Below are 19,829 nucleotides of genomic sequence, written 5' to 3'. Positions count from 1 at the left end.
ATCCTGTGTCCCATCAAAAGTAGGGGGCTTCGTGTTATCGAAGTCCCTATACTGAAAACCTCTACCAACTCCTCCCCCTGCCGCTGATACAGCTGATGCAGCTGCTGCGGCGGTTGTCTCTGCAAGGGCTGCGTAGTGCTCGTCAAAATACTCCACCATGGCGGTCTTAATCGACCCGAACATCTCCGGTAACTGAGCACGGAATGCAGCAGCAACCTCGTCATGCAGGATCTCTCGAGTCCTGGCATCCAACTCCTCTGTACCCATCTGCACCACCGGCTCAGGTGCTGTCGGCCCCTCCTGGCCTCTGTCCCTTGATCCTGATCCCGAACCGGATCCATCCACAAAGCGCCTCGTCATCACCATTCTGAAACATACCACAAGTTATCAGATAATCCATATAAATAACTGGGAGCCAACTCCCTACTAACCCTAGGGATTGTGACTTACTTGACACGCGTATGGGTCCTGTGCTTTCAGTAGTACAGGCCCATACTACCTTCCACACCTACCCATATTTGTCTCAAGCATCATCACAATGCCCTAACTGAATACACAACATGGCGAGCGCTCAACCCTCACCCTATAGGAATGATAAACATCTCATAACTGGCCTCCCGGCCTCACTCAACCCACCTACCCATGAAACTTCCACCAACCCTGTAACACTAGTGTATGCTAGCCATAAATAACGCTGGACCCTATAGACTTTCGAATATCTAATCCTACCCTAAGCTCTCAATCAAACAAGAACAGAACATAAGGCCAAATCAAACATTCTCAGGCTATAAGATCTTAATTATGTATAACGGTGATGCATACACTAAGCAACTACAGTAATGATGTCAATTTCATATAAAGGAAACCCTAGGCTAGCAGGCATCATGAAATCAGACAATTCTATCATGCAATTTCTGAAGATCCCTAGCCTAGTACTAACATGTTGTTCTAACATATCACATAATCAAATAACTTGTATGGTATTTTGGGGTCTACTTACTGGCTCCGGCTGATCGTACACCCTGCATCCTCCTTTATTTATTTTGAAAACCATTTTAGAAATTATTTTCAAAACCTTTCCTTGATTTGAGACTGGATTCACACGAATGTTCCTCCAATTCACTCAAACCAAGACTCTGATACCAACTTGTAACATCCAAAAATTTCAAGCAAATTTAAACTTTTAAAAACACCTCAAGTTCGTCAAACATTACAACTTTGTTTTCAATATATTATTTATCAGAGTATATCCCAGAAACAAAACATAAAGTGAGGAGCTGTACGATCATGCCTTCGCCTTGCCGCGATCCCCTGATGTACCTGAAACAATAAACTGAAACTGTAAGCCCGAGAGCTTAGTGAGTTCCCCCAAAATACTGATACACATACAGTCCACATAACCATGTCAGCATTATCATATCATAACCACTAAACAGAACAGCATATAACGGGTCCACAGCCCTACATACTGTAATACCCACGAGCCCATAGTACGAGTCTCCCTTAGCCCGTAACTGGAATGCTCCCGAGCCCACAATACGAGTCTCCCTTAGCCCGTAACTGGAATGCTCCTAGGGTTTGTTGGCTACCGCACGAAGCAGTACAACCTCAACCCATCCCATATAACAAACACATAACATAACCACTGAGCATGCAATAATCACATAACATCACAGGTAGTCCTACAGATCTACCTAACTTGTCATAACACTAGCATGCAACACTAACTCGTACTCAACCTCTAACACTTCTAGGATAATGTATCCAATGGCCGGCCTTGGTGCATTAGACCCCTTAGTATAGTGAGGATAACTCACCTTGCAACTGTCGTCTGAAACTAGAAAGCTCAACTCACGGATCACCAACACGAACTCCACCACCTATAGTTACCATAAAACCCTTTTCATAAATCTCTAAATTACCAGAATACCCTCAGAAGTCAACTGGTCAACCCTTGGTCCAAGTCAAAGTCCACAGTCAAAGTCAACAGTCCATGTTGACTCGACTCGTTGAGTGCAGTTCACCGACTCGTCGAGTCCTTCCTGAACTCGAGAAGTCGTGAAATCCTTGATTGGCTCGTCGAGTTCCCTTTTAACTCGCCGAGTTCATACGTGTCCAAGAATTGGGAGAACCCTAGCCGACTCGCCGAGTCTTCGAACGACTCGCCGAGTTCAAGGCAATCTTCAACGGACTCGCCGAGTTGTTCATCAACTCGTCGAGTTCATGGCCATCTTCAACGGGCTCGCTGAGTTGTTCATCCAACTCGCCGAGTCCTTGCAGACCTTTATCCATGCAGACGCTTTTTAAGCCATGACAAGGTTCCAGATTACAGATCCAAGCTTCTAGGGCATGTTAATCACGTAAAGTCGCAAACTTTACGTGCATGCAAAGCTTTAAGACTCTTAAATGGCCAAACTAAGCTTGCAATGAAGTCTCACACTTGAGGGAAGGCTCCTACTAGGCAAGGCCGATGACTTTATGGATCTAGAGGTCAAAGGGAGTCCAGATCTGAAGTTACAACTTCAGATCTTAGCTTAAACATGGGGAGCCTTTCATAAAACCCATCCAAAAGAGGTTAAAAGCGAGATGAGCTAAAGGAACAGCTTAATACCTTCCAGAGAGTGACAACTGATGAATCTCTTAGCTCCCCACGAGTTCCTAGCCTTGATTTCCTTGCTTCCCCAAGTGTTTCCTTCTCCAAAGTTCCTCCTCCAAGCTTGAACACACACACACACACACGATTTAGGGTTTGAGAGGGACAAGAAGCAGTAAAGGGGAGGCTGGGGGGGGGGGGCAATGATCCTTTAAATAGGGTGCAAAACCTCGAGATTTAGGGTTTCATCTGCCAGCTCCTACTCGTCGAGCCCCTTCTTGGACTCGACGAGTAGGTCATTAAAATACGTGGACCAACCCGCTGCTACTCGACGAGTAGGGCAATCAACTCGTCGAGTAGCCCTTGAAATCAAGAATTCACACATTAAATCAATACCTGAGAATCGGGGCGTTACAGAACACAAGGCATACTATAAGCAGGGCAGGTGTTCAACGCAGATGTACAATTTTTGTAATGAAACTGGACACAACAAAGCTACATGTCCAATGTGGGGTCCTTCTGAAGTAGGTCCAAGTAAAGCAAGAAAGAAGAGTAATGCAAGAAACTGTCCTTCACAAGCAGGTCCAAGCACTCCAGCTCCAAGTGCTCCAACACATGTCAATCAAGATCCTTTGACTCAAGACCATGTCCCTGTGAATCAAGAGCCTGTCATTCAAGTGAATGTCCCTGTGAATCAAGAGCCTGTCATTCAAGTGAATGTCCCAGTGAATCAAGAGCATGTGAATGACGAACCTGTGAATCTAGAGAATGTGGATGAAGTTCCTGTCAACCAAGATCATGTGAATGAAGTTCCTGTGCATGAAGATCCTGTGAATGAAGTACCTATCAACCAAGATCTTGTGATTCCAGTACCTGTTAACCAAGTGCCTGTGAATCTTGGTGTTAGAGTGCCTAAGAGACTTGGTGTTAGAGCAAGGAAGCCTTCAGAGAGAATCAACAAGATACAAATCAGGAAGCAGGTTTTCCGAAAGGATGGCAAAGGAGTGACTGAGGACAACCCAATTACTTTAGATTTAGACTGATTAGGGTTACTTGTTTTCTTTTACTTTGGAAGTATGTAATAGTACACTGTGTATGGTGACTTTCTTTTGTTAATTGGGCCAACTTTTGATGTAATTGACAGTACTACCCTTGCTTGTAACCTAGCAACTTTTTATGGTCTTTAAGTAATGGAATCAGATATGATATCCTATGTCAATTGTGTTTTGTCTTTTTCAATCTTTATTGGTATTAATGCATTAGTTTATTAAGAAGGTCATAATGGGAATCATATGTCAATTGTCTATTGGGAATCATATTCCCTATTTGTTTCTATCAATGTCCTTTGTCTTTTGGTTGTTGAAATTGCAGACAAATTCAATTATCATTGTCCTTGTCTTTTGGCTGTTGAAATTGCAGCCAAATTCAATGTAAATTACAATCAAATGTTCACCATGTAACACTTCATTCAGTATGCAAACTCCATTCATTACATTTAATATAAACTATTCAGTACATTCCATATAAACCATTCAAAATACCACAATTCAATACATCATACAAAACTCTATTCAAACTGTTTTCAGATAATATTACAACTAATTTCAACCCTATAACTATGTGCTTTATTCTTCAGCTCTTGAACTTCTTTCTTCAAACATGCAACATCCTCTTTAACTGCTTCAAGTTCTTGTTCTAAATCCGGATTCCCAGTCACAGGTTCATCAATCCATTCCCAATACTTACACTTCTTACCTGGTTTCTTTGAAATCAAATATAAAAATTGTAAGAACCTCAAAATCTTTATTTATTAGAAGGAAAATCAAAAGTACAGAGGGAAATCAAGATCGACATACCAAAGAATTGGGGCAAACTTTGAACTTTTTGTTAGGGTTGTCTTTAGTCTTGGATGTGCATATTCGAACTGGGAGTTGACAATCACATAGCTCCTCTTTCTTTGCGATGGAACCAGATGAACTGGGAGTCGACATCTTCTTCTTCGATTTTGGGTATGGGTTCGAATGTTTTTTGACTGAAGTTAGGGCTAGGCATCGTATTATAATCAACGGAACTAAGAGATGATCCACGTAGGAGTGTTTTCTTTTAATGAGTGTCCACATAGGCAGCCATGTCAGCAAATATGGAAGCAACCGGTAATAATGACTTAATTTATACACAATAACAAGTTCAAGAGTAAAATGTGGATAAAAAAAAAATCAGGGACTAAGTGTGTACAAAACCAATAATATGTTACCCTTTTAAGTTATTATCCCTTTTTTAAGTTAAAATATGAAAATCAAGGTTTTATACGTTAAAAAAGTACAGGACCTTCAATTTCACAAAGGTCATTGAGAATACCTATGCAAATTAAAAAAACATTGACAGCCTTTTAGTATTTTTGAAGGGGTTATGCCAGTTTCTCAGAACCCGTATGAAATTGATGGCTATTTCCGAAAAATATTATATTTCTAATTAAATTTTCTGGAAAATGCATAGAATAATTTTATCAAAATTGTCTATTTCTTTAATAATTTAATAATTGTCGTTATTTAGTGAAAGTAGACACGGCGGCGGAGAAACACACAAAATCGAGTTAATCGACTAGCACTACCTCACAGCTTCTTCCTCTACCAGTCGTCGCGGCCCTTCTCTATACTACTCCCTCATCTTCATCTAATCGAGAGCGTTAACCTCTTTCAAGAACTCAAAATCACCACCTCATCAAGGTTAATTTAATCTTCCACTGTCGATATTTATCAATACACTTTGATCGATTCTAGTAAATATGGATTATGTATTAGATTGCTCGACTGTTTACATATGAATACGATTTCTTGATCGACATACTCAAATGTCATCGCAAGAGTTCCTGTTTTACTTTTTCTGTTCCATTAGAGCACTATTTGTTCTAAGAATTGTCCACCGTCATGGCACCTGTTAAAATGTCAATTGTCAAGGCGAAGGCTTCCTTCAATAGTGTTTAGTAATTTTATACTGGTCGAAATTGGAAATTTTAGCTTTTGAAAATTGTAAATAAGTTCATTTCAATATTCAGTTTGTAAAATTGATTTAACTGTCAAAAATCAGATCGGGTTGCACCTGCAAATCCATGAAGCAGATATAGACAATGACGACATCTAAAGATGCTTTTATGGTGTTTTACTTTCATTAAAATTCATCACTTCTGAATGGTTCTAGTAGTATAAATTCATCTATATCCTCAAAGCTAAGTTTTTGTTGTATTGATATTATGTTTTATGATCTAGGATCCATGGGAAGTGTGAATGAAGGAAAGCTTAGGTTCTGTATAGACAGAGGAGGCACGTTCACTGATGTCTATGCTGAAATACCTGGTCAACCTGAAGGCAAAGCAATGAAGTTGTTATCTGTTGATCCATCTAACTATGAAGATGCTCCAGTTGAAGGAATCAGGAGGATTTTGGAAGAATTTACAGGGAATAAAATCCCCAGGACTTCAAAAGTCCCTACTGACAACATTGAGTGGATTCGAATGGGAACTACTGTTGCAACAAATGCACTTTTGGAGAGAAAAGGAGAAAGAATTGCATTGTGTGTGACCAATGGATTTAGGGATCTACTCCAAATTGGTAACCAGGCTCGCCCAAATATCTTTGATCTTACTGTTTCAAAACCTTCTAATCTATATGAAGAGGTTATAGAAGTTGATGAAAGAATCCAACTTGTTCTTGAGGATGAAAAAGAGTCTGGATCAAATGTAGTTACAGGTATTTCAGGTGAGCAGGTTAGAATCGTGAAGCCTGTTGATGAAGCAACTTTGAGGCCTTTACTTAATGGTCTTTTAGAAAAGGGAATCAATTGTTTAGCAGTTGTCTTGATGCATTCTTACACATACCCACATCATGAAATTGCTGTGAACAAATTAGCTGTAAGCATGGGATTCAAACATGTTTCTTTATCTTCTTCTTTGACTCCAATGGTTCGAGCTGTTCCTAGAGGTTTAACAGCTAGTGTAGATGCATACTTGACTCCAGTTATCAAAGAGTATTTATCAGGCTTCATTTCTAAATTCGATGATGATTTAGGAAAAGTGAATGTTCTCTTTATGCAATCAGATGGCGGTCTTGCACCGGAAAGTCGATTCTCTGGCCACAAAGCGGTTTTATCCGGTCCAGCTGGCGGTGTTGTTGGCTACTCTCAGACACTTTTTGGGCTTGAGACCAAAAAGCCCCTCATTGGATTTGACATGGGTGGGACCTCTACTGATGTGAGCAGATATGCAGGAAGCTATGAACAAGTTCTTGAAACACAGATAGCTGGAGCTATAATCCAAGCACCACAGCTCGACATCAACACAGTGGCGGCTGGTGGTGGTTCTAAGTTGAAGTTTCAGTTTGGAGCTTTCCGGGTCGGCCCAGAATCCGTGGGTGCACATCCGGGCCCCGTTTGTTATCGAAAAGGAGGTGAGCTGTCAGTTACAGATGCTAATCTTGTTTTAGGCTATGTAATCCCCGATTACTTCCCATCAATCTTTGGACCTAATGAAGATCAGCCTTTAGACATCAACAAAACCAGAGAAGAATTCGAAAAACTTGCAAAGAAAATTAATCTTTATAGAAAAAGTCAAGATCCATTATCAAAAGAAATGACAGTTGAAGAGATCGCACAAGGGTTTATTAATGTTGCTAATGAGACAATGTGTCGCCCAATTCGACAACTAACAGAAATGAAAGGACATGAAACGAAAAATCATGCTCTTGCTTGTTTTGGAGGTGCGGGCCCACAACACGCGTGTGCCATTGCACGTTCTTTAGGTATGAATGAAGTTTTAGTACATAAATTCTGTGGGATTTTGAGTGCATATGGAATGGGATTAGCAGATGTTATTGAAGAAGCACAAGAGCCGTATTCTGCAGCTTATAGTCATGAATCTGTTCTAGAAGCTTCACGTAGAGAAACTTTGTTGCTACAACAGGTGAAGCAGAAGCTTAAAGATCAAGGATTTGGAGAAAGTAGTATCACAACAGAATCTTACTTAAATTTGAGGTATGAAGGGACTGATACTGCTATAATGGTGAAAGGGAAGTCAGGAAGTGATTATGCTGTTGAATTTGTCAAACTCTTTCAGCAGGAATACGGATTTAAACTTGAAAACAGAAACATTCTGATATGTGATGTTAGGGTTCGTGGGATTGGAGTGACAAATATCTTAAAGCCACGAGCACAAGAAAATTCCATCACTACCCCTAAATCTCAAGGTGAATACAAGGTCTTTTTCGGAAATAAATGGCATAATACACCTCTGTTCAAGCTTGAAACTTTAGGATCTGGCCATGTCATTCCGGGTCCCGCAATTATCATGAATGGAAACAGCACTGTGATAGTTGAACCCAACTGCAAATCCATAATCACCAAATATGGAAACATAAAGATTGAGCTAGAGTCAACTTCGGTCAATGTCAAAGTATCTGAAAAAGTTGCTGATGTCGTCCAGCTGTCTATCTTTAACCATAGATTCATGGGTATAGCTGAACAGATGGGGCGTACGTTACAAAGAACTTCAATTTCAACAAATATAAAAGAAAGATTGGATTTTTCATGTGCCCTTTTTGCCCCTGATGGAGGTTTAGTTGCTAATGCACCTCATGTCCCTGTTCATTTAGGAGCCATGTCTAGCACTGTTCAATGGCAGTTAAAATATTGGGGAGAAAACTTACACGAAGGAGATGTTCTTGTTACAAATCATCCGTGTTCTGGTGGGAGTCATTTACCTGATATTACAGTTATAACCCCGGTTTTTGATGAAAAAGAGTTGGTTTTCTTTGTTGCTAGTCGAGGGCATCACGCGGAAATAGGCGGAATCACTCCCGGAAGTATGCCGCCTTTTTCAAAATCTATACACGAGGAAGGAGCTGCTATAAAAGCATTCAAACTAGTCGAAAAGGGAATCTTTCAAGAAGAAGGAATCACAAAGCTTCTTCAATTCCCGAGTTCGGAGGAATCATTGGGTTACAAGATTCCAGGGACTAGAAGGATTCAAGATAATTTATCGGATCTTCATGCACAAGTAGCAGCAAATCAAAGAGGAATTGTTCTTATCAAAGAGCTAATCGATCATTACGGGTTAAAAACAGTTCAAGCTTACATGGTTTACGTTCAATTAAACGCGGAAGAAGCCGTAAGAGAAATGCTAAAGTCAATTCCGGGGAAACTCCAATTCCATTCCGATGATTCCAATTCCACCGATTCAATCGTAATAAAAGAAGAAGATTACATGGACGACGGTTCTACAATCCGATTAAAACTCACAATCGATACGAAAAAAGGCGAAGCTTTTTTCGATTTTTCCGGAACTACCCCTGAAGTGTACGGGAACTGGAACTCTCCGGAAGCCGTGACAAAAGCTGCGGTTATTTACTGTCTTAGGTGTTTGGTAGACATCGATATTCCATTAAACCAAGGGTGTTTGGCTCCTGTGACAATCTTTATACCTTCCGGATCCTTTCTCTCTCCTAGTGATAAAGCTGCTGTTGTTGGAGGCAATGTTTTGACATCACAGAGGATTACAGATGTCGTTCTCATGGCGTTTCAAGCTTGCGCTTGTTCACAAGGCTGCATGAATAATTTGACTTTTGGTGATGACACTTTTGGGTATTATGAAACGATTGCGGGTGGAAGTGGGGCGGGGCCCACGTGGGAGGGGACGAGTGGGGTCCAGTGTCATATGACGAATACGAGGATGACGGATCCGGAGATATTTGAGCAGAGGTATCCGGTTGTTTTGCATAGGTTTGGGTTGAGAGAGGGGAGTGGTGGTGGTGGGGTGTGGAGAGGCGGTGATGGGGTGGTTAGGGAGATTGAGTTCAGGCGGGGGGTGGTGGTGAGTGTGCTGTCTGAGAGGCGGGTGCATGCGCCCAGGGGGTTGAAGGGCGGGATGGATGGGGCACGTGGGGTTAATTATCTTGTGAAGAAAGATAAACGGGTGGTGAATCTTGGAGGTAAAAATACGGTTGAGGTTGAAGCTGGTGAAATTCTTCAGATTTTTACTCCTGGTGGAGGTGGATGGGGTTCTGTTTGATTTCATATTATGGTTATTATGACGGAGAAGATGAATTCAAATTTAGTAATAAAGTTATGGCATTGTAGTTTTTTAAATGGATTCCCCCTTTCTTTAATGTTATTATGAACTTTTGATAGTCATTAAAATGACTATATGCTGTGAAGTCAAATGCATCAAGATGACCCATACTTTCATTTTCTATCACAAAATGATTATCAATTTCCATAAAAAATACTTTGTAAATTTGTATTGAAACATTTTCCAACAAAAACGAGTCTGTAAGGTCTTTGTGAGATGCTATATCTATGAATTCACTTTCTGTCATATTGACTCATCTACCATAAATATGGCTCGTCAACGATAGTAGAAACTAATTTATGACGTGTGGAGTCAATTACCATATTTATGGCTCACCAACATTATTAATTTCATGAATTTTGCATTTTAAATTCATAAATTGAACAATCTGAAAGACAAAATCTCTCTTTCTTATATCTATTTTTTTTTGTCATATTGTCATTCACCGGCGAATCTAGAATAGAATAGCATGCGGTTCCTAATTAAGTGAAGGCGGAAAAACTAAAGAGTCAACGCTATACATGAACCCACATGAACTTATGTTCTTATATGAACAAATATTCATAAATGAACATATGTTCGTATACAATGTATATGCTCTGTCTTTCCCTGTATGAATATATGTTCATTTATGAACATCACATTTTCTTTTTTCTTCTTCCAATTGTTTTCTCTATTTTCTCATCCACTCTTCTATAAAATATGAACTTATGTTCATTTATGAGCATACTTTTTAGATATGAACATATGTCTATATTAAATGTGAATATGTTTTGTTTATTATGTTTAGTGAATGTGAATTTGTTTCGGTCAACTTTTTTTTTCTTGTATTGTGAAATTGATATCAGTAATTAGTTTGTGTTTCATGGAAGGATCCTTTTATATTTGTGGGTTTATCTTAATAACAACATCATATTCAAAGCCCTAATATTATGTTTTTTAGTATGTAATTACATTGGTGTCAAGTTGTATCCTCTTGATCCTTTATACAACCACATTTAACCCTTTTTACAACCTTTCTTAACATTATTAAATCCCCCAAACCATACAAACATCACTCTTTCCTCCAATTTAGGCATTATACTTTCAACTATGGTCAATTCCATCATGAACTTCAACATACATACAAGTTCAAGTGTATCTATTTATAACCCTTACAAACCATCCGATAACATAATCTAACTTTTAATTGTGTTTAATTAGCAACAAAATATTCTCTCATCTTTAATACCATACTTGTCCCACATTTCTCATTAAAGTAATGTACTTCCACTAAAGCAACATGCCTATTTTGTCCACATACATGCACTTGCAACAACATATATGTAGATTATATTGGATTAAGGTGCCTAAGCTCATAATTAAATTTGTATAAATTTGTAAATAGAAGCAAAATCCTTTTTGAGTTATCCTTATAACCAGAAATAACTAGAAATGGTATTAGGAGAGTGAGAGAGAAAAATAATTTGTTAATATATTATATGATTAATGTAGTAATTGGAAATAGATAATTGATATGTTAATTTGTTATGTGATTAATAAATTAACATGAGATCAATAGTTAAATAATTGATTTTTTAATTTATATGATTAATAAATTAATAAGAATTAATTAATTATTAATCAATAATTAATCAATAATTAATTTGGGATTAATTGCAATTAATTAAAGGTGCAAGGGGTGAATTATAATTGTTTAATAGTTGAATAAAAGAAACAATTCTAGAACCCTCCATGACATGGACGTAGGGCTGTAAACGAACCGAAGGAACACGAACAAAGGCTTGTTCATGTTCGTTCGTTTAAGTTAGCCGAACAATCGAACGAACACGAACGGATAAACGAACAAAATTTTCTTGTTCATGTTCGTTCGTTTAACAAATTGTCTTGTTCATGTTCGTTTGTTTATGTTCGTGAACATGCTAAACGAACATAAACGAACGAACATAAATGAACGAACATAAACGAACACAATTGAACATATATGAACATAAACGAACTATAATATAGTAATGTAATAAAAAAAACAATTGAAAATATATGAACATAAAAAAAACTTAAACGAACGAACATAAACGAACGTAAACTAACAACATAAACGAACGTTCACGAACGTAAATGAACGAACAAGACCATTGTTCATGTTCGTTCGTTTAACTAAACGAACGAGAATTTGTGTTCATGTTCGTTCATTTATTAAATAAACGAACATAAACGAACTTCCCGCCGAACAGTTCATGAACGGTTCGCCGAACGTTCAGTTCGTTTACAGCCCTACATGGACGGTTTTGGAGGGGTTCTTAGGGTTTCTGGAAGCTTCCTGGATGCAGATAAGGAAATGATTAGAATTGTGATCAAATCTATTATTCAATTAATTCAAATCCAGCTTTGTCTGCAAGTTACCTAAACTATAAATAGGATCCATTGGCTCATTATTTTCGTTCATGACATTCCTAAGAAGCATAGGAACGAAATTTCTACCTTTTTCCTCTCTCTCTCTCCTCATCATTCCAAGGTTTTGGATACAAACCATTAGAGACACTAAATTTTTGGTGCTTGTTTCTAAGGTTTTCAAGAGAGAAATTTGTTTGGTTATTTATTATAATGATCAAAAGGTATGTAAACCCTAACTCTATGTTTATTTCTATTATTATAGAGTTCCTTTAGGGTTCTTAATGTTCAAAGTTTATTGCTACCAATAGAGAAAACATAGATTCAAATAGGTTGCATGTGAACTTAAGAGTTAAGTAATTTTCCGCCTTATGCATAGATTTATAACCTATAAAACCCATTAGATTACTCATCAATACCATTCAAACCAAAAGCCTATAAAACTTGGTGCTACAATAAAGGTAAGCATGATCTATATAGTGTATGGTTTTGTGTAGTAGAATTTTGTCTAAAATAACACAAATCCCATATAGTTCACATTATGATACTAAAAAATAAAATCTTTATGAAAAACTTGTTTTAGTGTCATTATTGGGATCTACTAGTGATAGACCCATGTTGACCTTAAAGATCATATTTATGTGCATCCCATTAAGGTCGACATGGTTCTATCACTAGTAGATCTCAATAACAAGGACAATAGAACAAGTTTTCTCATGAAGATTTTATTTTTTGTATCTCAATGTGAACTATATGGGATTTGTGTCATAGTCATCAAAATTAAACTACACATAAAACCATAGACGATATAGATCATGCTTACCTCTATCGTAACACCAAGTTTTATAGACTCTTGGTTTGAATGTTGTTGACGAGTAATGTACATATATGTTGTTAGGTATGTGGACAAAATATATGTGTTGTTTTTAGAATTTTAATTCTATATCAACACAATGTCCTTTGTATGAGGTATGATAACTAATATCCTATAGGTTGATTAATTTTGTTTAACACACTCCTGTAATCATGTTTTTTTTGGTGGTTATTATCTTTTGTCTGTTGTACGTTTTGTTGTATCAATTTCAATATCCATACACAAGACACTACAATGGTAATTCCTACTTTGTTACAAAGTTAAAAATTAGGCCCGACAATTCTCAAGCGAGATGACTTTTGAAATACAACAAGTATATAAGGATTATGCCCGTGAATTCTCGACATGAACCCAACACGAAAATAAACAAATTTGGGTGAAGTTTTTCCGACCCACCAACCGATTTATTATATGGTCGTGTTCAGGTTTGCCCAAAAAAATTACGGGTTGACCCATGACCCGTTTATATTATTAGTTAAAAAAATTATATATTTATTAAATAAATAAAGGGGTTGGCTGAGACTCATGTGCCTGCCTTTGTATTGTAATCAATCGATCAACTCTTGCCCCTCACAGGCTTTCATCGCCTCATCGACCATTGCCCTAAAATCACAAAATACCCCAAATCGCAAGTCGCAACTCTAATTTCGTTGGTCGCCGGCTCTCCGCCACCAGCGACAGCAACCGTCGACCGACCACAGCTTCTCCTCCGTCGTGTTCAGTGGCTGTTCTTGGCTTCCTGCTGATCTATTAAGAATTTAAGGTACCTTGTACTATTTTTTTTCGAGCATTTCACAAATCACCATTACAACGTACAATTGTGTGTTTAATCTGTGTCATTATGTGTGTTGAATATGTGTATGTGTTCAATTTGTTCACTGTGTGTGTGTTCAATAAGTCAGCTGGGGATCTACACAACATTATAGGGGTTAAATTTTCCATAATCATAAACTCATACCCATTCTCATAAGTAATTCGGCATATATATAACTTAGTTAGAAATCATGCATTACAGAACCTAACGTTGAATAGTTGATTTGGTGATATCATATGACAGTTGTAATAGTTGTTTGGTTACTGTGTATAATCAGTAATCTGTGTCACTGTGTGTTCACAATGTTCAATATGTAATGTTAGCATGGCAGGTCTATAGGTATTTCACACCCCAGGCAAAGACACTTGATAATGCCCCTAAACCATATACAACATAGGTTCTTTAAACGAAAATGCTACGTATTTTTTTATTTGAAAAAATCTATATCTATGCAAATTAAAAGTTACGAACATTACCTAAAACGATGTCTTCATGAGGTTCTTTGAAGCAAACGCATCAATTTTTGCACTTTTCGATCTTCATAGAGAGAAACAGAGTCAAGATCTCTTTCCCTGAATCATCCATATCATTCCTTATTACAACAACCAAATGTATTGTTTTTTCTCAATTAAATTATTTACTCGTTACCCTTGTGAGCTTATTTAGGGCTTATTTGGTTGCTTTCATATGCTATTTTTCTTATTCATATCTATCGTAGTGTATCAATCAATACATGTGTGGCTGTGTAAGTGGTCAGGTTTTCTTCTCTAGCTATAGATACTAAAATATATTTATTTGGTTATGCAATTGGGATTTAGTTGATATTTGATATCTATATTTTCGAATGGCTTACATTTAATTTGGAGGGATGTATTTTCATGTGGTTTCAATCCTAAATTAGAGGAAACAAAGCTTACCAAAAATGTTATGGTATGTGTTATTTGAACATGTAGATTTGATTGACCCTTGGAAATTATCCAAACATTTATCTTTAGACATGTGACTTTCCCTTTTCCTAGTAGAATGCAAATCGAAATTTCAATATCCATCCAAACAGAAAGAAAAATCTAGAATAGGAATAGGAAAGTAAAATACACACAAATTTCAATATCCTACTTGTTACCCCCCAAAATCAAATTTAAATTATTGTATGGAACTGTTAGCTTACATTTCACCAGTTTTAGTCCATATTTTTTCCATTGCACCTGTGTTTACCAAAGTTTTGATTCCAGAATGATGATGTATTGTGCTTTTATATTGCATTATTAGTTTCCAATAAGAGCCTTTACTTGCATTTCACTCCAGGAATTTGTTTGTGGCATTTTATAGGGCATCAAGAACATGAATGAATGCTAATGTATATGTAGTTTGTATGAATTAGATCTTGCATCGAGATTCAACTGGACATTGAAGGAGGCATTTCACTACAAGTTTACAGGTCTGAAGGTCATGAAAACACCAACATTCCCTTGACAAGAATACACAAAAATGGAGTCACAAATTCCCTTTGACAAAGAGGCTTCCACTTCCACACAACAACATGATGATGTATTCATTAAAGACGTAATCACATCTGAAACAAACCATGTTGCTTCTAGTCAGCCAGGTATACTAAGAAAGGGAATAGTTATATTTTTCTTATCTTATCAAGTTGCCTTTGTTATTTTATTTGTATACACATTTTATTTAATAATTTTTAATATAGTGAAAAAAGCAACACGACAATGGGCAGCTTGGACACGTCAGGAAGAGGAAAGCTTCTTTACTGCACTACGCCAAGTTGGCAAGGCAAGCAACAAGTTTTCTCTTCTCCATTATTATGTTTATATTTATATGCATGTATCATTTGATTTCTTTTAAAAAGGAAGTAATTTTTACCAATATTTGTTGCAGAATTTTGAGAAGATAACTTCTCGTGTCCAAAGTAAAAACAAGGATCAAGTTAGACATTATTATTATCGTCTTGTAAGGCGTATGAACAAGTTACTGGGACCCGAACTTTCTCTTGATGCCAAAAACTCTAAGGATACTAATGCTGCTATGCTTCGATGGTATACTACAATATAACAATATTCGTGATTCATCTCTTATTAATTATAAAAGATAAAACGTCTTTGTTTTGCTTTTGACAGGTGGTCGTTACTTGAAAAACATAGCTGTAAAGCCTCAAAACTTCACTTAAAGCCTCGAAGGTTTAAGATGTTCTTGGAGACATTGGTTAGTTAATTCTCTATACGTTTATATTTACTTATATATATATATATATATATATATATATCATGTTTAATTTTGCATTTTATTTTTTCCATGAAGGAGCACCAACTACTGAAAGACAGAAAGAAGAATATAAGAAAACGATCTACAACAACACAAGGAGGAAACGGTTCACATCCTGTTAAACCACCAAGACAGCGCCGTAGATCAGGTAAAATCTTATCTTCGCAGTTTCTCATCAAGGGTATTTTAGTCATTCATTAATGTTTTGTTTCTACTTTCTAATTATATTAAAGGTACTGCCCCCACCACCACAGATGCGTATAAGAAATGGGAGAAGGCTGCAATAGCTGGTGTTTCTTTAGTTGCTGATGCTGCTGAACATTTGGAAAGGACAGCCTTGGATAAATTAGCTGATACTGTACAGGATTTACAGGGTGGTGAGTTGACCAAATAATAAACTCACACTTTAGTTTCCTGTAATTTTAAATATTTAATCTTGGCTTTCAGGAGACAAAGGTTCGGATCCTATTCCCAAAACCAAAAGTATCATCCCCCCTGTGCCAATTTTTCATCAAAACATCTTGTCTTCAATGAAACTTAAACTTCAACTCTTCCCTGTTGATGAAACTACACGAAGAGCCTTGGAAATGGTAAGAAACAATAATAAATTATGTACTTTAACTTTATCTGTATAATAAAATAATAATAATAATATTTTTTTTTGTTAGGACAATCACAACCCGCATTTGGAGCTGACTCTAAGTACACGAAAGAAAATATCATCGGTTTTGGAACATATGACACGTAAATGGGGTAGCTCTACTGTAGCAGCATCTGGAGAATTAAAACTGGTGCCTTATGATGTTCAAACATCAAATCTTTCCAATTCTCAGAAATGGAATCAGGATTCCGCTTTAACTGCTGGAGATGTATACGCCCTAATCGGAAGCCCTCCGGTTTTCCGTTTAAGGTTTCTCTCTCTCTCTCTCTCTCTCTCTCTCTCTCTCTTTAATTTTTCATTTCTTTTTAACAACAATTTCTACAACATTCTAAGAAAAATTATTGATCATGGTTTTTGTGTTTTTTAAGGTATGGTTGGTTTGGTAAGGGTGAAGAAAGTAACAATGTTAACAATGGTATTGGTGGAAGTGTGGGAATGGGATTGTCTACATTGGAATGGGTTGATAGTCTTACTAACATAAGTGTAGGTGATCTGCTCTCTGAGGTATCTCATAATGCAGTGGGTCCCACTCCATGTCATCAGCAGATTTCATACAGCTGTGATTCTTTTGATGCTGCAATTGCTGCCCACATTAACAAAAATCATGATGCCAAAAATAATGGATTCCATTGCACCGCCATTCAATCTTCAATTTATGATGCAGAGGAAACATGTGATGCCTTTTCCTTCCCTAAGAATAATACTGAGAAACCACAGATGATTCCATCAGCCTCTCTCAATCAGGTAAACTAAAACTTATCATCATTTTCTTTTCACCACTCACCATTTCTTTTTATATTTATTTTTTTGTGTGTCGATAGAAATCACGTGAACCAGAGGAGCCGAAAGAATGTGAGTTTGATGAAAATCATATTCCTCCCCCAAAGGATCTCACCTCACTTACTGATATGTATTGGGTATGTATTGTTGTATTGTCTTAAATGTTAGTTATCTTTTAGTCAGAAATAATGGATTTTAATTAATTGCAGCCGGAGTCTTTAGGAGCATTAGATTTGGATGTAGCATCGTGTAGATATCATGACACTGGTGATGTTATTTTAAGTGATAGTCTTGGACTTGGTGGATTGAATTGCAGCCTTGATGCTTTTCAAAGCTGTTCTTTTTTTGGGCTCGAGAAGAAAGACACCACCACATTAACAACTCTAGGACCTCCTGCTTCTTCCTCACATGGGGAGGTTTGACTTCTGTTGACTTTTTACTGTTAATATAATATCCCATCATCTCACTTTTAACCTTTTGCTTACTAAAACCCAACACAAGTTTTTTAATCATAGGAGACTTTGTTAATGTTGTACAAAAGTAACTGTTAATTCCAGGGGTTTCATGCTCTACATATTTGACCCTAGCATCTTTCATAATTTGTCAAGTTGTATTTACACACAGTTTTTTTTTTTTTTTTTTTTTTTTTGTTCCGGATCATAGAATGTCTTCTTTCTTATCAAACATGATGTTATTTTGGTTGTAATGTAATGCACTCAGTTCAAACATGTTGAAAATCTCAATCCAACCCAACATGTTTAAGTAAACGAGTTGAGATTTTCCAACCCAACCCCAACTTTTTTTTTCTTCAAATTCAACATGTTTAATAAACGGGTTAAATATAGGTTAATCCATTTAAATTTCCAAAAAACATTAAAAATCCAAAAGTCGTTCAAAACTTAAAACTCGAATAATCATTTATGTTTGAAAATAGTACAACTGTAATACAAACACAATTTAAGTGTTCGCAAAACATTATAAATGTTTAATTTTTAAATTCTATGTAGCTTGACTATCATTTTCAGCTTTGATCATATTACACCCTTTTTATCGGGTTTGAGATTGGCTGAGTTTCAATTACCTAATACGATTTTGTGATTATTATGTTCAAGGTTATTTATAAGATGGAAGAGCATCTATAATAGCGATTAGGACTATGTGAGACAGTGAGAGTAACAAAGTAGATGACTAACTAACTAAGATTGTGTGCAATTAGGGTTGGTATGCAACTGTATTATCTATATTTTTATTCTATTTTCAAAGCTTTTAATTATAAAAATAGTGATTACATAGTAATACTTAATAAATATAAATTAAAAACATTAAGAGTTTTAAAGTGCTTACGAATTGAAATCATATTGAACCTAAATCAACCTATTTAGTTAAATTGAAGTTAATCCATTCAATTAAACAAATTAAACGGATTAAAAATCTATTTTTGATTATTCGATTCGATGGGATTGTCAGGTGGGATTGCCAACCCTAAGTAAGACATGTGTTATGTTCGTCTCTTTCACCAACATAATTTAAATAGTGTTATATTTCTGTTTTCGTTTTTTTTACCCAAACTAAAGCAGTACAAAAATTTCACCTCTACGACTTCACTTCAATGAATCACAGATTCCTTCGACACATCTACATCTATAGAATCAACAAACATGTCGTACTACCATGCACCAAAAGAAGATTCGTAAAGTTTCCCCTTCTTCTTTGACCTCATAATCGTCGTTCCCCTTTTTACATCTTCTCTAGCTTCACTCACCTCTCATTTAAAACTTTCTTGTACAACCTATGTCGTTATCATGAAATGGATACAGAGCTTGATGTGAATCCGTTAATGTAAGATTCAGATCCACGGTAATTCCAGCTCCAATGGCGTATATTTAAGTTATTGTCGTTAAAAAGCTTGTAGGTGGACTTTGGGTTGGGTCGATGGGTCTATTTAGGTGTGCATTGGTTTCCTCGTCCCTTCTATTAGCGATGCGCTTCTAACCTTAATTGGTCTGGTTGTGCCTTCGATATTGTTACTTTGAAGAAATTAGAGCGCTCAGAGTAAGCCTACACTCTGTATGTGGGACGCCGCCTAGTTCCCTTGATCGTTTGGCTTTCTTGGGGTCGTTCATCAGTATGTGTGTGGGAAGAAAACGCCTTGTTTCCTTAAATGTTTGGCTTATATAGGCCTGTCAGTGGGACGAGCCTTGTTCCTTAGATCGTTAGGCTTGGCTTGGTTCGTTCATAGATTTGTGAAGAAGCCTTGTTCCCTTGATTGTTCATGGGTCGGTGTGTGGGACGATGACTTGTTCCCTTGAATGTTTTTCTTAC

At 36.9% G+C, this 19,829-nt stretch overlaps 2 protein-coding genes across 5 annotated transcripts; both read left to right on the top strand.

Moving 5' to 3' along the window:
• The first annotated feature begins 5,159 nt into the window (after positions 1-5,159).
• On the top strand, positions 5,160-9,820 carry OXP1 (oxoprolinase 1). Its single transcript, XM_079054646.1, has 2 exons — positions 5,160-5,319; positions 5,860-9,820. The coding sequence occupies exon 2, from the start codon at positions 5,865-5,867 to the stop codon at positions 9,648-9,650; it is 3,786 nt and encodes a 1,261-aa protein (XP_078910772.1). The 5' UTR covers positions 5,160-5,319; positions 5,860-5,864; the 3' UTR covers positions 9,651-9,820.
• Positions 9,821-13,507: 3,687 nt separating this feature from the next.
• Positions 13,508-18,081, top strand: TKI1 (TSL-kinase interacting protein 1). Of its 4 annotated transcripts, none has more exons than XM_079056599.1 (12): positions 13,508-13,738; positions 15,171-15,395; positions 15,495-15,577; positions 15,683-15,840; positions 15,922-16,006; positions 16,103-16,214; positions 16,321-16,443; positions 16,514-16,656; positions 16,735-16,976; positions 17,096-17,471; positions 17,549-17,644; positions 17,717-18,081. In XM_079056599.1, the coding sequence occupies exons 2-12, from the start codon at positions 15,278-15,280 to the stop codon at positions 17,927-17,929; spliced, it is 1,749 nt and encodes a 582-aa protein (XP_078912725.1). In that variant the 5' UTR covers positions 13,508-13,738; positions 15,171-15,277; the 3' UTR covers positions 17,930-18,081. The 4 variants fall into 4 exon arrangements, with proteins under 4 accessions (XP_078912725.1, XP_078912721.1, XP_078912722.1 ...); XM_079056595.1 differs by having other exon boundaries at positions 16,300-16,443; XM_079056596.1 differs by having other exon boundaries at positions 15,157-15,395; positions 16,300-16,443.
• The last annotated feature ends 1,748 nt before the right edge of the window (positions 18,082-19,829 follow it).

The sequence above is a fragment of the Lactuca virosa genome, chromosome 6, assembly GCF_052849685.1.
Source record: "Lactuca virosa cultivar CGN04683 chromosome 6, Lactuca_virosa_CGN04683_v6, whole genome shotgun sequence".
In the NCBI taxonomy this organism is placed as follows: domain Eukaryota; kingdom Viridiplantae; phylum Streptophyta; class Magnoliopsida; order Asterales; family Asteraceae; genus Lactuca; species Lactuca virosa.
The sequence above is the reverse complement of the archived record's forward strand: the minus strand, read 5'-3'. Positions and strand labels throughout refer to the sequence as shown.